Source organism: Trifolium pratense, linkage group LG7 (genome assembly GCF_020283565.1).
Source record: "Trifolium pratense cultivar HEN17-A07 linkage group LG7, ARS_RC_1.1, whole genome shotgun sequence".
Lineage (NCBI taxonomy): Eukaryota > Viridiplantae > Streptophyta > Magnoliopsida > Fabales > Fabaceae > Trifolium > Trifolium pratense.
In genome coordinates, this window is record NC_060065.1 from 21,659,724 (window position 1) to 21,674,608 (window position 14,885).

Below are 14,885 nucleotides of genomic sequence, written 5' to 3' on the forward strand. Positions count from 1 at the left end.
TAACTAATTCCTCAGGTTAGGTCAAGTTTATATTAATTATTATTCAGTTTTGAAATTCTGGCACACTAGTGTTAAGATGTTGTACTCAACGCTTCACCACTATAATACACTTTTAATGCGTGAATCAATGATCCAACATCCAACCGCGCATACATAAGGAATAATAAACTAAACAAACTGAAAGTAAATTAACACAGTAATTTGTTAACCCAGTTCAGCATAAGCCTACTCTGGGGGATACCAATCCAGGAGTGAATCCACTATGATAGTATTAGTTTGAAGCCCTCAATAAACTTCCGTTTATGACTTCTCACCTAATCACTACCCGTGCTATATTCTACCTAAGACACACCTAGGTATGAGAACCTCCGCTCACCTCCCCTTGACCACAGCCACTGTGATCGTACAATTCTAGATTTAATAGGTGAAGACACACTTCATAAAACACTCACACCACTTCCGTGCTTAAAAGCTTTGGAATGGTATACACACACTATCTCCTTGCTTAGAAGCTCCAGAGATATTACAATGCACAAACACACAGTTCCTAGTCTAGTGGGAAATCAACACAAGACTTAGAACACAATAGACACAATACTAAAACCTAAACTCACGCGTTGTAAGACTCAACTCTGGTTTCAGTGATCTGAACAATGGTGTCAACATCCTTTAAATATCCTACACTAGCACAGGATAGGTCTTCAATTAGGCTTCAATAGCACAGCATGATTAAAGGTTCCTTCATGGAATAATCTTCAATTAAAATGTTTTGTTTCCTTAGCTGGAAGATCTGATTGGTAAACAAAACTGGATCACGAGATCCATTATTAATTATTCATGAAGCCGCTCCTTATCACATACGCATATTTATTATGGATTCCATATTTAGAATTTAGGCCCGGCCTACTGGATGTGGTATCCAATGTTGAAGCATTGTACCGAACATCTTGCTTATACTGGATGGTGGAAGCGTGTAGTTCCACATCAGACAGGATCACATGTTTTAGCAAAATGAGGCCAACCATACAACACCAACAATCTCCCCCTTTGGCAATTTTTGGCTAAAACATCCTAAGATTATTTCAACCGTTCTAGAGAGATACACAAGCTACCTTTCTTCAACTCAACATAGACACACAGTCATGAAGTAAAGTAGAACAGTTTAACATGCTTGTTTTAATAACCCCTCATATAAAAATAGCATATTTATTATGTATCAGATTAGAACTTCAGAGGCATGCAACAGCGGAAGGACAAGCACAAGTAGCCTCACAGGAATTTGCCAATAGAGAGTATAAGATTCTCATAAAAGAAACACTGGGGAAAAATAAATTCCCTCAAGGCTGAGAATAATTAATTCTCAGGAACAGATGATGCTTCAACATGCAGTAGCACATTGTGTGCTTAGCAGAAGAATATTGCTCCCCCTCAACAGAATATTGCTCCCCCTCAACAGTAGATGCGAGTACCAAGTTCTTACTCCCCCTGAAATCATGACACATGCATAATCTTATGACATCCAATAGTTTCTCCCCCTTTTTAGCCACAAAATAGACAAAATGGGAAAAAATATCCAAAGGCAGTGCAGATAGTAGCAGGACAGAAAGTGCAGACAAAATATTACAAATCATGCACATTAGGTGCTCAATTCAGGGCTCAGCCCACAGACATGCAAAACAAAAATCCAAAAAAAAATTGAGACACATCAGAACTACACAGAAGCACTTGGAGAGGAATCACTTTCTTCTCCTTCAGCATCCGAGTCAGCTTCTTCTTCACCACTAGCATCATCATCACCTGCATCAGTTGCTTGAGCTGCAGCCTCTTCAACCCTGAGAGCATGTATCATTCTTTCAAATTGCAACTTCTTTTCATCTAGCTCCTTACAGTTTGCTTCCAGCATGGCAATCATCTCCTTCTTTGTCATAGGAGTATCAGCAGCAGCATTTGATGGTCCAACAATATCTGGAGCATGCTGTTTACTGTACAGCTTCTGATGAATGACCAGAGGAGTTGCCCTTTTCTTAGCAGTCTCACCCTCATGCCTTATATTAGGATGTTGGGATAAGATGATGTCACAGATCAAAGTTGGAAATGCAATGGGTTGCTTGGTGATAGAAGTCTTAGCATGCTGCACAACTTGATTGAAGATATATTGACCAGCATTAAATTTTGTACCAGTACCAATCATATAAATGAGCTTACCCAGATTTGTGGCAATATCAGATGCATGTGTAGTAGGAACCCAGTTGACAGATGCAATACGATTCAAAATGGCATACTTTTGAGTCAGCTTGACTGCAGGTACCTTCTCCTTCTTTGGCCAGGTTTTCACTTTTTCAGCTGTGATAGTTTTGCAGACCACATTATCAGATACCTCTATGTCAGGATGAGGATCATCAGCATTACCCAGCACGTTGTTGATCACACTTGGAGAGAATGTCACACATTTTCCTCGAACATATACCTTCTAAAATTCTTTGTCCAAAGGATTGTCACAACCTATAGGAATATTGACAACAAACTCCCTAACCAGCTTCTCATAGCAAGACCCTAAGCCCCACACGGTTTTGATCAGTCCAGCATCATTGATCAAGTTCACAATCTCTTCACACTCTAGAATATCCTTGCCTAGTTCCCTCTCCAAAGCCAATCTTCTTCTGCATATTATTCCCCATCGTTGAGCATAAGATGGAAGATGAAATGAAACATTGTCACAAGGGAAATCTTCAGTGTCAGGAGCAACAGCTTGAGGCATGGCCTTCTTAGCAGACATAGCCTTCTTAGCAGGAGGCTTGATGCTTGAGTCATCCTTTTCAGCTTCAAAATCAGAGTCACTTGATGGTGCACTCTTCCTTTTCAGCACACCCTTTTTCTTCTCAGGAGGAGGTATAGACTTGCTCCATCCTTTCTTAGGACCATACTTGACAGGCTTCAAAGTAGTGTCCTTTGTTTTCTTGGTGGCAACAGGGGTAGTGGTAACAGCAGGTGCAGGTGTAGTGGTCCTGCTTCTCAGTCTTCTTCCAATTCCTTTCTGAGTAGGTGGAGGTTGCAGATCTTCTTCAGAGGGAACTTCATCAACATCCACTATGTTCTGTTCTTCATTGGTGGTTTTCTCAGAATCCTCACCAGCTTCATTCTCTGGCTCAGAATCAGCCACATGTTCAGGAGTACTTTCTTTGTTTACTTCCTCTTCAGTGGAAGCTTCAGTATTAGATCCACTGCCAAACGACCCAGTGGCAGTGTTAGTATGTGGGCTAGAACCTCCTTTGGATGCTTCAACATCCTTCTCAGCATCAGTTGGTATAGAGGGTGGCTCAACATCGGTTGGCGCATCGGTTACAACAACCTTTTCTTGAGGTTTTTCAACAACATCAGTTATGACATTCGTGGGAACTGTCATATTCTCAGGAACACTAGGATTATTGCTCACAAAAAAATTCTCAGCAACATTTTGGGTTTTTCCTAGGGTTTCAGCAGAACAAGGGTTTTCCTTTGCAGAAAGGGTTTCTTGATTCACCTTTTCAGAAACAGACTTAACACTTTCTTCATTAGCTTTATTAGACGATTCAACATTCGCATTTTTGCCGGACGCAACATCATGCAATTCCACATTCGCAATTTCAGAAGAATTCTTACTCATGCTCAAACCCCTTTTTACCGGAGATTGGGGTTTCTTCTTCTTAGACTTAACAGTATCAGACTTAATAGAAATTGAAGGAGACGATTCACTTACTTTCTTAGTGGATTTTGCAGATTTCTTCTTCTTAGAACTAGTTGCAGGGATACTTGATATGGGCGTCGCATCGACCACAACAGTTGTTCCTTCCTTCTTAGATTTTGATCTTGTTTTCACAGTATCAGCAATTTTGTTTTTGATCTGAGCGGAACCGGAAGATTGAGACATTTTCTCAGAAAAATTGTTGAAGTTTTTGATGTTTTTGATGTTTTGAGATGATGATTTGAGATTGCAGATCGCAGCAAGTAGTTTAGAGGAAGTTGAAGGTTTTGAAAAGGAATAATGATGATATGAGAGTTGATAGCGTGTAATTGAGAAGTTATGGAAAGTATTTTTTTGTCTTTCCTTGATTTACGTGCGCCAATAGTTGAAATTTGGAGAACAAAACGGTTGCGCGCACATAATGCCTTAACTGCTATAATTCCTCATGTAGGCAAATTCCCAATTTGCCCCTAAGCCTTTCAAATTGATGAGCATCTAAAGCTTTGGTAAAGATATCAGCTACCTGTTCTTCAGTTGCAACATGCTCCAACTTCACAATATTTTCCTCTACTAAATCCCTGATGAAGTGATGACGAATGTCAATATGCTTGGTTCTACTGTGCTGTATTGGATTTTTTGAAATATTTATGGCGCTTAAATTGTCACAGTACAATGTTAGAGCATCCTGTTCAACATTGTATTCCTTAAGCATCTGCTTCATCCACAAAAGTTGGGAGCAACTACTTCCAGCTGCAATGTACTCAGCCTCTGCAGTGGATAGGGAAACACAGTTTTGTTTCTTGCTAAACCATGAGATAAGATTCTCTCCTAGGTAAAAACATCCACCAGAGGTGCTTTTTCTGTCATCAGCACACCCAGCCCAGTCTGCATCACAATATCCCATCAACCTAGCATTGTTGGTGTGGGAATACATTATCCCATAATCAAAAGTTCCATTGACATACTTCAAAATTCTTTTTACTTGTATAAGATGGCTCATTTTTGGCTCAGCTTGGTACCTTGCACATACACCAACAGCAAAGGTGATGTCAGGTCTGCTTGCTGTGAGGTATAGTAGGCTTCCTATCATGCTTCTGTACAGGCTTTGGTCTACATCTACACCTTTCTCATCCTTGGTTAATTTCAGATGTGTGGCAGCAGGTGTTCTTTTGTGTGCAGCATTTTCCATGCCAAATTTCTTTATGATATTTTTAGCATACTTGCTTTGAGACACAAATATTGTGTCTTCCATCTGTTTTACCTGTAATCCAAGAAAATAGGTTAGTTCACCTACCAAGCTCATCTCAAATTCAGACTGCATCTGTCTCACAAAGTGTTGGACCATCGGTTCCGCCATCCCTCCAAAAACTATGTCATCAACATATATCTGTGCTATCAACAAGTTTCCATTCATTTCTTTGACAAACAGGGTCTTGTCATTTCCACCTTTCTTGTATCCTTGATTGATCAGGAATTCAGTTAGTCTCTCATACCAAGCCCTTGGTGCTTGTTTCAAGCCATACAAGGCCTTTTTCAGTTTGTAGACATGATCCGGATGATTTGGATCTGTGAAACCTTTGGGCTGTTCAACAAACACTTCTTCATGAAGATACCCATTTAGAAAAGCGCTCTTGACATCCATTTGGTAGAGTTTGAGTTTGAGGATGCAAGCTACACCAAGAAGCAGCCTTATGGATTCTAGTCTTGCTACGGGGGCAAAGGTCTCATCAAAGTCGATTCCCTCCACCTGAGTGTAGCCTTGAGCTACCAGTCTTGCCTTATTCCTTGTTACTATGCCCTTCTCATCAGATTTATTCTTGTATATCCATTTAGTACCTATGACATTTACTCCATGTGGTCTTGGAACAAGATCCCAGACTTCATTTCTCTTGAATTGATTCAATTCTTCTTGCATTGCTCCAATCCAGAACTCATCAGTAAGAGCCTCTTTTATGTTTTTAGGCTCAAATTTTGATACAAAGCAAGTGTTTGAGATAGCATCAATCTTTCTTCTGGTAGCAATGCCCTGGTCTGGATCACCTATGATTAGATCTTTAGGGTGATTCTTCTGTGTCCTAATAGATGGTGCTTTTGCTGGGACAGGTACAGAGTCATGATCAGATTCCTCACCTTTTAATTCAGACTTTTCACTTTGTGTCATCTCATCAGAATTGTCAGGGGATGGTTCAACATCTGTTTCCACATCCTGTGTTTGAGTGGATGGTGCATCATCAATTACAACATTGATCGTTTCCATAATGACTTTGGTTTTTGAGTTATAGACCCTGTAGGCTCTGCTATTCAAAGAGTATCCCAGAAATATACCTTCTTCACTTTTAGGATCAAGTTTTCGTCTTGGTTCTCTGTCAGCAAGAATGTAGCATTTACTCCCAAAAATGTGAAAGTGTTTCACAGTTGGCTTTCTTCCCTTCCATAATTCATATAAGGTTGCAGATGTTCCATTTTTAAGTGTTACACGGTTGTGTATGTAGCATGCTGTACTCATAGCCTCTGCCCAGAATTGATATGGAAGACCCTTGGCATGAAGCATTACCCTAGCAGACTCTTGAATTGTTCTATTCTTTCTCTCTACTACACCATTTTGTTGTGGTGTTATGGGAGCAGAGAATTCATGTTGGATACCTTCTGCTGCACAGAAATCATAGAATTTGCTATTCTCAAATTCCTTTCCATGATCACTTCTGACCCTTATGATGACAGACTCCTTTTCTCTTTGAAGTTGTACACATAAGTTTCTAAATGTTTCAAAACTATCTGATTTTTCTCTAAGAAAGTCTATCCATGTAAATCTAGAGAAATCATCCACCATAACAAAAGCATACCTTTTTCCTCCAAGACTTTCAGTCTGCATAGGTCCCATCAAATCCATATGTAACAATTCAAGTGTTTTGGTAGTAGTTTGATGTTGAAGCCTAGGGTGCGCCACCTTGATTTGTTTGCCTATCTGACATTCTCCACATATTGTTCCTTTGTCTATCTTTAGCTTGGGTAATCCTCTGATTGCTTCTTCAACTATGGCCTTTTTCATTCCTCTTAGATGTAGATGGCCTAACTTTTGATGCCAGAGTTTGACTTCATCATTTTTGCTTATGAGGCAAGTAGACATATAATTTCCTTCTTCAGATACCCACAAGTAACAATTATCTTTGGACCTTACTCCCTTCATTAACAGTCTTCATTCCTCATCTGTAACAAGACATTCTGATTGTGTGAAGTTTACCTTCATGCCTTGGTCACACAATTGACTGATGCTAATCAAATTGGCTGTAAGTCCTTTTACTAACAGAACATTGTCTAAGTTTGGTAGCCCATTGTCAATTAGGTTCCCAATTCCTTTTATTTCTCCCTTAGCTCCATCTCCAAATGTTACAAAACTTGTGGCATAGGATCTTAGATTGGCTAGATATCCTTCCACTCCAGTCATGTGTCTAGAGCATCCACTGTCAAAATACCAATCTTGTCTAGATGATGCCCGCAGAGATGTATGAGCTATCAGGCTTACACCATCTTCCTTCTTCTTCCATTCTTTCTTGACATTCACGTTCTCAGATTTGGGTTCAAGTGACCGTGAATTCTGTGGATAGCCATACAGCTTGTAGCAGTAAGGTCTGATGTGCCCTTTCCTACCACAGTAATGACACCTCCAATTCCTTCTTTTAGTCCTAGATCTTGACCAGTTGTATCGATGGTGAGGCTGATTTTGAGGCATCGAGTTAGTCTGGACATGCTGTTTGGGTTTCAACCATGTGTCAGTTCCCTGATGTGTGGGAGGATGAGGAGGTAGTAACCCACCACTAACAGGAAAAGTTTTATCAATGGGGGTAGTGATTGTAGCTTTGTTGTAACCCATTTCTTGATCCACTATCTCATAGTCAAATCCAATAGGTTTCTTACCTGCACTTTGTTTTAACAGCATGGCTTGAAACTTTTCTTCTCCTGAAGCAAAGACTCTAACTTGTTTTCTAGCATGCTCCAAGTCTTCATTCAGCTTTTCAATTTCTTTATTGAGAGTCTTAATTATATCCAGACATTCATTCTTTTCAGCCTGTAGTTGGCAATTCGCCTTCTTTTGTTTATCCAAGGCTTTGCAGAATTCATTGCTCCTGATGAATAGGTCCTTGTAGGTAGCTAATAGTTCTTCATAGGATGTTTCATCACATGATTCAGCATCAGATTCACAGACACCTGTCAATGCATTGACAAGTTTAGCAGATTCACCTTCATCTTCTTCTTCTGAATCATCCTCATCTGTCCAAGTAACAGCAAGACTCTTCTTCTTCTTCAGGAAAGTAGGGCATTCAGATTTGATATGACCAAATCCTTCGCACTCATGACACTGAACTCCTCTAGATGAAGTACTTTTGTCATCACTTCTGGTCCTCCTTTGACTAGGTACAGGTTTGTTGAAATCAGATTTGGTGCTTGGACCATTGAACTTATTGTTGAAGTCAGATTTGGTGCTTGGACCATTGAATTTATTTCTTTTGTCCATCCTCTTCATGATACGATTGAACTGTCTCCCAAGTAACACCATGGCTTCAGATAAGCTTTCATCACTCTCCATCTCCATCTCTTCATCTTCTGCAGTATTAGAAGTAAAAGCCAAACTTTTGTTTTTCTTCTCTTTTCTTTGGTTTATGCTCATCTCGTATGTTTGAAGTGAGCCTATTAGTTCATCCACTTGAATGTTGGCCAGATCCTGAGATTCTTCTATTGCTGTTACTTTCATGTCAAACCTCTTAGGTAGAGATCTGAGGATTTTGCTCACCAGCTTTTCATCTGATATGGGTTCTCCCAAAGCATCAAATGAGTTTGCAAATTCTAAAATATTCATGTGAAAGTCATGAATATTCTCTTCCTCCTTCATACTCAGATTTTCAAAGTTTGTGCGAAGCATCTGAAGTTTGGACAGCTTTACCTTGTTGGTTCCTTCATGTGCTTTCCTGAGTATTTCCCACGCCTGTTTGGCCACAGTGCATCGTTTAACAAGTCTGAACATGTTGATGTCCACCCCATTGAATATGGCATTTAAGGCTTTTGAGTTTCCCAGAGCTAAGTCATCCTCGTCTTTAGAATAGTCTTTTGTAGGCTTGATTTCACTGGTTACCTTTCCATCCTTATCAATGACCACTGGGGGTTCACATCCATTTTCTACAGCTTTCCATGTTCTGCTATCAATGGATTTAAGAAAAACCATCATCTTAGCTTTCCAGTAGTCATAGTTCTCAGGCCCAGTTAGCAGTGGTGGTTTAGAAACCGTTCCTCCTTCCTTGTCCATCTCACCAGAAATTTCCGTCCCTGAAGCTCACCCTGAGTTTCGAGCAGGGTGCCTGCTCTGATGCCAATTGAAATTCTGGCACACTAGTGTTAAGATGTTGTACTCAACGCTTCACCACTATAATACACTTTTAATGCGTGAATCAATGATCCAACATCCAACCGCGCATACACAAGGAATAATAAACTAAACAAACTGAAAGTAAATTAACACAGTAATTTGTTAACCCAGTTCAGCATAAGCCTACTCTGGGGGATACCAATCCAGGAGTGAATCCACTATGATAGTATTAGTTTGAAGCCCTCAATAAACTTCCCGTTTATGACTTCTCACCTAATCACTACCCGTGCTATATTCTACCTAAGACACACCTAGGTATGAGAACCTCCGCTCACCTCCCCTTGACCACAGCCACTGTGATCGTACAATTCTAGATTTAATAGGTGAAGACACACTTCATAAAACACTCACACCACTTCCGTGCTTAAAAGCTTTGGAATGGTATACACACACTATCTCCTTGCTTAGAAGCTCCAGAGATATTACAATGCACAAACACACAGTTCCTAGTCTAGTGGGAAATCAACACAAGACTTAGAACACAATAGACACAATACTAAAACCTAAACTCACGCTTTGTAAGACTCAACTCTGGTTTCAGTGATCTGAACAATGGTGTCAACATCCTTTAAATATCCTACACTAGCACAGGATAGGTCTTCAATTAGGCTTCAATAGCACAGCATGATTAAAGGTTCCTTCATGGAATAATCTTCAATTAAAATGTTTTGTTTCCTTAGCTGGAAGATCTGATTGGTAAACAAAACTGGATCACGAGATCCATTATTAATTATTCATGAAGCCGCTCCTTATCACATACGCATATTTATTATGGATTCCATATTTAGAATTTAGGCGCGAGATCTCAACATACACAGGCCCGGCCTACTGGATGTGGTATCCAATGTTGAAGCATTGTACTGAACATCTTGCTTATACTGGATGGTGGAAGCGTGTAGTTCCACATCAGACAGGATCATATGTTTTAGCAAAATGAGGCCAACCATACAACACCAACAAGTTTATTATCTATTTTATTGATCACATTATAGAATAAACCCTAAGGACTAGGTGATCTCGTGACAACACTGCTAATCCCGAACTAAGAGATAATATAGCTAGCCAGCATTGGGACCTGTAGTACAAGTACCTGAGGTTAGGAGCTAAAGAATTAATAAAATACATTGATAAATTCTGCATGTTTGTTCAATCAAAGTAAGCTTAACGTGAGAACTTGTAAAAGGCTAACATGTGACAAACAAGGGTTTTCTTATCATTGGTTTAGTATCAGCGTCCTCAATTGCAATTGGGTGATTTTAGTATGCGACATCACATCTCGCTATCTTAGGGTTAATCCGCCATATAATAGAAAGAATAGTTAGTAATATAACGCCAATTATCAAGTAGGAATAGGGGAGAGATTCGAAAGTGTTTAACAACTTGTCTTAACTTGAAGTTATCTATCTTTTATTTTCTGTTTCTGATCTCAAAACTTTTTCAAAACTAAAGCGAATGTAATTTATCTTTACTATTTAATTCCTAAACGAAAATAATCGCTTTGAAACGATACATGTGGGGATGAACTCATTCAATTAAGAATTTATTACTCGACGACAGACTTGTTCACTTGACCGTAATCACTCCCTAAACATCATTTTCATAGTACCACCCCTTGTTCAGCACCTTCACAATATCACATTTCTTTTCTGATGTGGAAGATTAGACAATGCTACAACCAAAAGCATATAAGAATTGTGATATCTCATCAAACTGAAGCTCTATTACCAATATTAGTAAATAACAAAGCAGAAGAAGAAAAATAAGCACAATCACAACACAAGAATATATGTGAAAACTCCAAAACTAGATAGAGAAAACCACAATTTTGTTGTCAAATGACAACCAGAGAATAACTCCATGTGAAAATTGTTACAACACATAGACTATCGTCAATCATCCCACGACCCCCCATTACATTCACACTCTCCAAATCAAATATCTAACTACATCTCACAACTTCCTAACAGAGTACAAGAGAAAAACAAACAAAAATGTCAGATATACACTTAAAATGCTTCCGACCGGTGCTTCTAAAAACAAAGAGTTTAGGTCAAATATATTGTCTTGGTCTCCCTCTTGCTTCATCACACTAAGCAATGCGAAATTTCTTTAATAACTAATTTTCAACCTTCTTCTTTATTTATGAGATTGGAGATTTTTCAATCAACCTCAACCCTTCTTCCATGTCATCATTTTCAATTTTCTTAGCATTTACAATGTATTTCCTTTATTCCAAAAAATTTCCTTTTAATTTTTAACAACACAAGTTGATAAATTTGTTGAGATGAATAGGGCAATTGTACTTAGTGGACAAGAGTTTTGAAAACCAGATAATTTTTTTGAGATGAATAAGGCAACTGTACTAAATGGATTTCGATGGTTGATGGCTATTTGAAAAGTGTATCAAATCTTTCAAGTAATAATAATGATAAGTAAGATTGTTTCCACAAAGATGGTAGATTGTTTTGAACATCAATTACATAAAAACTAAATACTCCTAAATTAGGTTTGCCAATAACTCTAATCTAGAGAATTTTCCTCGGTACACATAATAACTATTATCCGGACCCGTGCCAAGCACGGGTAAAATGAGACTATAAAAAATAACATTTTAATATTAAAATTTTCATAATTTTCAAATAAAAAGAATGAAAAATTATAACATAAAAAAAAGAAGGATCTCGTATTTATCAAAAATAAAATGAAATAGGATCCTGTATTAATATATAAATATAGTTCCATGGTAAATCACAAAAGAAAGAAAAAAGAAAAAAAATAGGCCCCGTATAAATTAAAAAATTTAAAGTATGTCTCTTAATATATATATATATATATATATATATATATATATATATATATATATATATATATATATATATAAGTAAAAGAGTAGTGCTAGCATCACACCCTCTAGCACTCTCTTAAAATTAAAGTATGTCTCTTAAAATATGGACTCGTGTGTAAACTTTTAAAAAAAAACCCCCAAACAAACAAATAAAAGTTAAATTGATCTCATAATATCCATAGTAAAATAAATATGAAACAAAAATACCCTACAAAAATTATCTGAATATATCTTATATTAGTTAATTTTCACATCAATATCCTCCAAATAAAATAAATATAGAACCTCGTATAAATTATTAAAAAATATGTTGTTTTTTTATATATATAAATTAATAGTATCTAGTCATCAAGGTAGGGTTAGACATATAAAAAAAATATTTTTTTTGTGTTAATATATGAATAAAAGTACAGTCCTTATAATAATATTTTTTTTGGTATTAACCCTCTTGTTTTCATGAAAGAATTCTCTGATAATTTAGAGTTCGACTGCTAGGTAAATATAGCCCCAAAATAATACATAAAAAAATAGAGTTTGAACATCAATTACATAAAAACTAAATACTCCTAAATTAGGTTTGCCAATAACTCTAATCTAGAGAATTTCCCTCGGTACTCATAATAATGAAAATAAACAACAAAAAATAATAGAATTTTTCAACAATATTGACACTGCTCATCTCTCTCTCCCTCTCCCTTTCCCTCTCCCTCCTCTTTTTGCCCTTTTTCTTCTCTTTTGTGTGGTGCTCGCAGTTCCTTTTTCTCAATATTTCCTTTCCGGTGATGTCTCTCTATAATTTTGCGTTTTACTTCTTTTATGTGACAAATTCTATTTTATTTCTTTTCTTTTTCTCAAGCAATGAAACTCTCTATGTAATCACGTTGACTTCTTTTATTGGGCCAACATTGGTCAAAGCCTTTTTAATTTCTTCTTTTTCTATTCACACCAGCCTGTTTAGCAATCCTTTCAATGCTAGGCAATTGATCAATAATTTCACAATTTTAGTAATAGTATTTTACTCACAATCAACATGTTTAACTGAAATAAACAAAAACTACACAAAATATTTGTTTGATGTAGAAATTAAAAAGCATAATAATCACCTAATTGAATCAAGGGTTAAATATATTTTGATCTCTCCAAATGTATCAACTTTTATTTTTATTCCATTTGGAAATTTCTTTCAATTTTGGTCTCTCTAAATTTTATTTTTCAATTTTAATTCCTATTTTTTTATAAAAGTTCACCTCACTACTAGAAATTTTCGTTTTTCCTGCGGAATTTCCTGCTAATTTGGACCAAAAATCCGCAGGAAACACGTTTCCTACAGATTTTTCCAATGATTTTGGTTCCCGATTAATACCTTTTATGAGTAAGTGTTTCTTGCGATTTTTGAGATCCTCAGGAAACTTTCGTGTGAAATTTGCTGCCATAAATGTGAAAAAATCCACAGAAGATCATTGTTTGGTGGATGGAGTTTTTAAGGTTCTTTCCTGTGAAAACTCTGCAGGTAATTCCGTTGCAAATGTCACAGGAAACTTCCCAGGAAACGTTTTTCCACAGATAAAACTACATATCACACCATCCCGTGAGCTTAACTCAGTTGGCAGGACAATGCATTATATATGCAGGGGATCGGGGTTCGTGTTGAGGCAAAATCCTAATTTGATGTTTTAAAGATGACAAACATCTTAATTATATTTTAAGTGAATTCTGATCTTTTTGTGATCTAACAAGTGCTCTTGAGTGATTAATATAGACAGGAACAAAAACTCATTCATTATATATAACTCTACTTGAAATTGTTGAAAACTGCAAGTTTATAAGAATGATATTCAGAGAACATACTCCAGTCTGCACTTTTCTCACGTGCAAGTATATATCTCAACAATAAGCACTTAATTGATATCATCTGAACAAGAGACAAATAAGCACTTTTGCAAAGGACTTTATTGAAGAGAATCTCTACAGGATATAAGTCATTTAAGGCAAGGATTAAAAGATAGCAAAAGCAAGCTTCATATTTGGTCATGTTTAAGGAATAAACATGAACATGTCTTGACAATTTATTTCTCAAGCTCACATGCTCTAATCAGAGATTATTTGAAGACATTTATGGACCAATGAGAACTAGACAACAATTTTGAAATGGTACTTCTCAAAGGACTTCAAAAAATATATTCTACTATGTCATTGTTCTATACAGAGAAAGCTACTTGTATTTCTTCAAGTACACTTAAATAGTAAAAGGATAAGAAGATCATCTATCATCTTATGATCTCCATGGATATCTTGAGGCACACGAAACAAAACAAGCAAAGCATACCTGTCTATTTGATCTAGGCCAAAAATCAGTAATTTTCTAGAAGAACGGTTTGAGAACGTTCCAGAATCAAGCAAACTTCATGCACATATTTAAAAGATTTGATCCAGCTGTATCCAACTGTTGTTTTTTATTCTACAAGGGTTCTACAGTACTTGTTCGTGGAGAACAAGTTCATACAACTCTGAGATGCTCAAACTCACGCTCCTCATGACGTCATCATTCTGAGAACATTCTTATGAAGCATCTTCTCTCTCATCAAATTTTATTTGATTAATATTTTGATCTGATTTTTAAAAGACTAACGGTTAGCCTTTGGCTCCACTTCAACTTACTTGGAGACCACGAAACTCAGGGCATACAACATCTATAAATAGCACACTTGGGTGCTTTGAAGATTCGAGAGTTTTTACTACAACTATCAACATCTTCACTTGTTTTTTTCGAACAAGTCATCAAACTCTTTCACTCTCACTCCTAGCTCTCTAAATAACATACTTGGATCAGTATACTATTGAGTGAACTGAGTGCATCTGTCTTAAGCTTCTCAACTTGATTGAGTTTTATTTGTAAGCTT

General features: G+C 37.0%; 1 protein-coding gene across 1 annotated transcript; it reads right to left on the bottom strand.

The window, feature by feature from the left end:
* Nucleotides 1-1,711: 1,711 nt before the first annotated feature.
* On the bottom strand, nucleotides 1,712-3,907 carry LOC123896051. Its single transcript, XM_045946497.1, has 2 exons — nucleotides 2,534-3,907; nucleotides 1,712-2,467 (listed from the first exon to the last, which is right to left on the bottom strand). Exons 1-2 carry the CDS (start codon nucleotides 3,905-3,907, stop codon nucleotides 1,712-1,714), a joined length of 2,130 nt encoding a protein of 709 aa, XP_045802453.1.
* Between the last annotated feature and the right edge of the window lie 10,978 nt (nucleotides 3,908-14,885).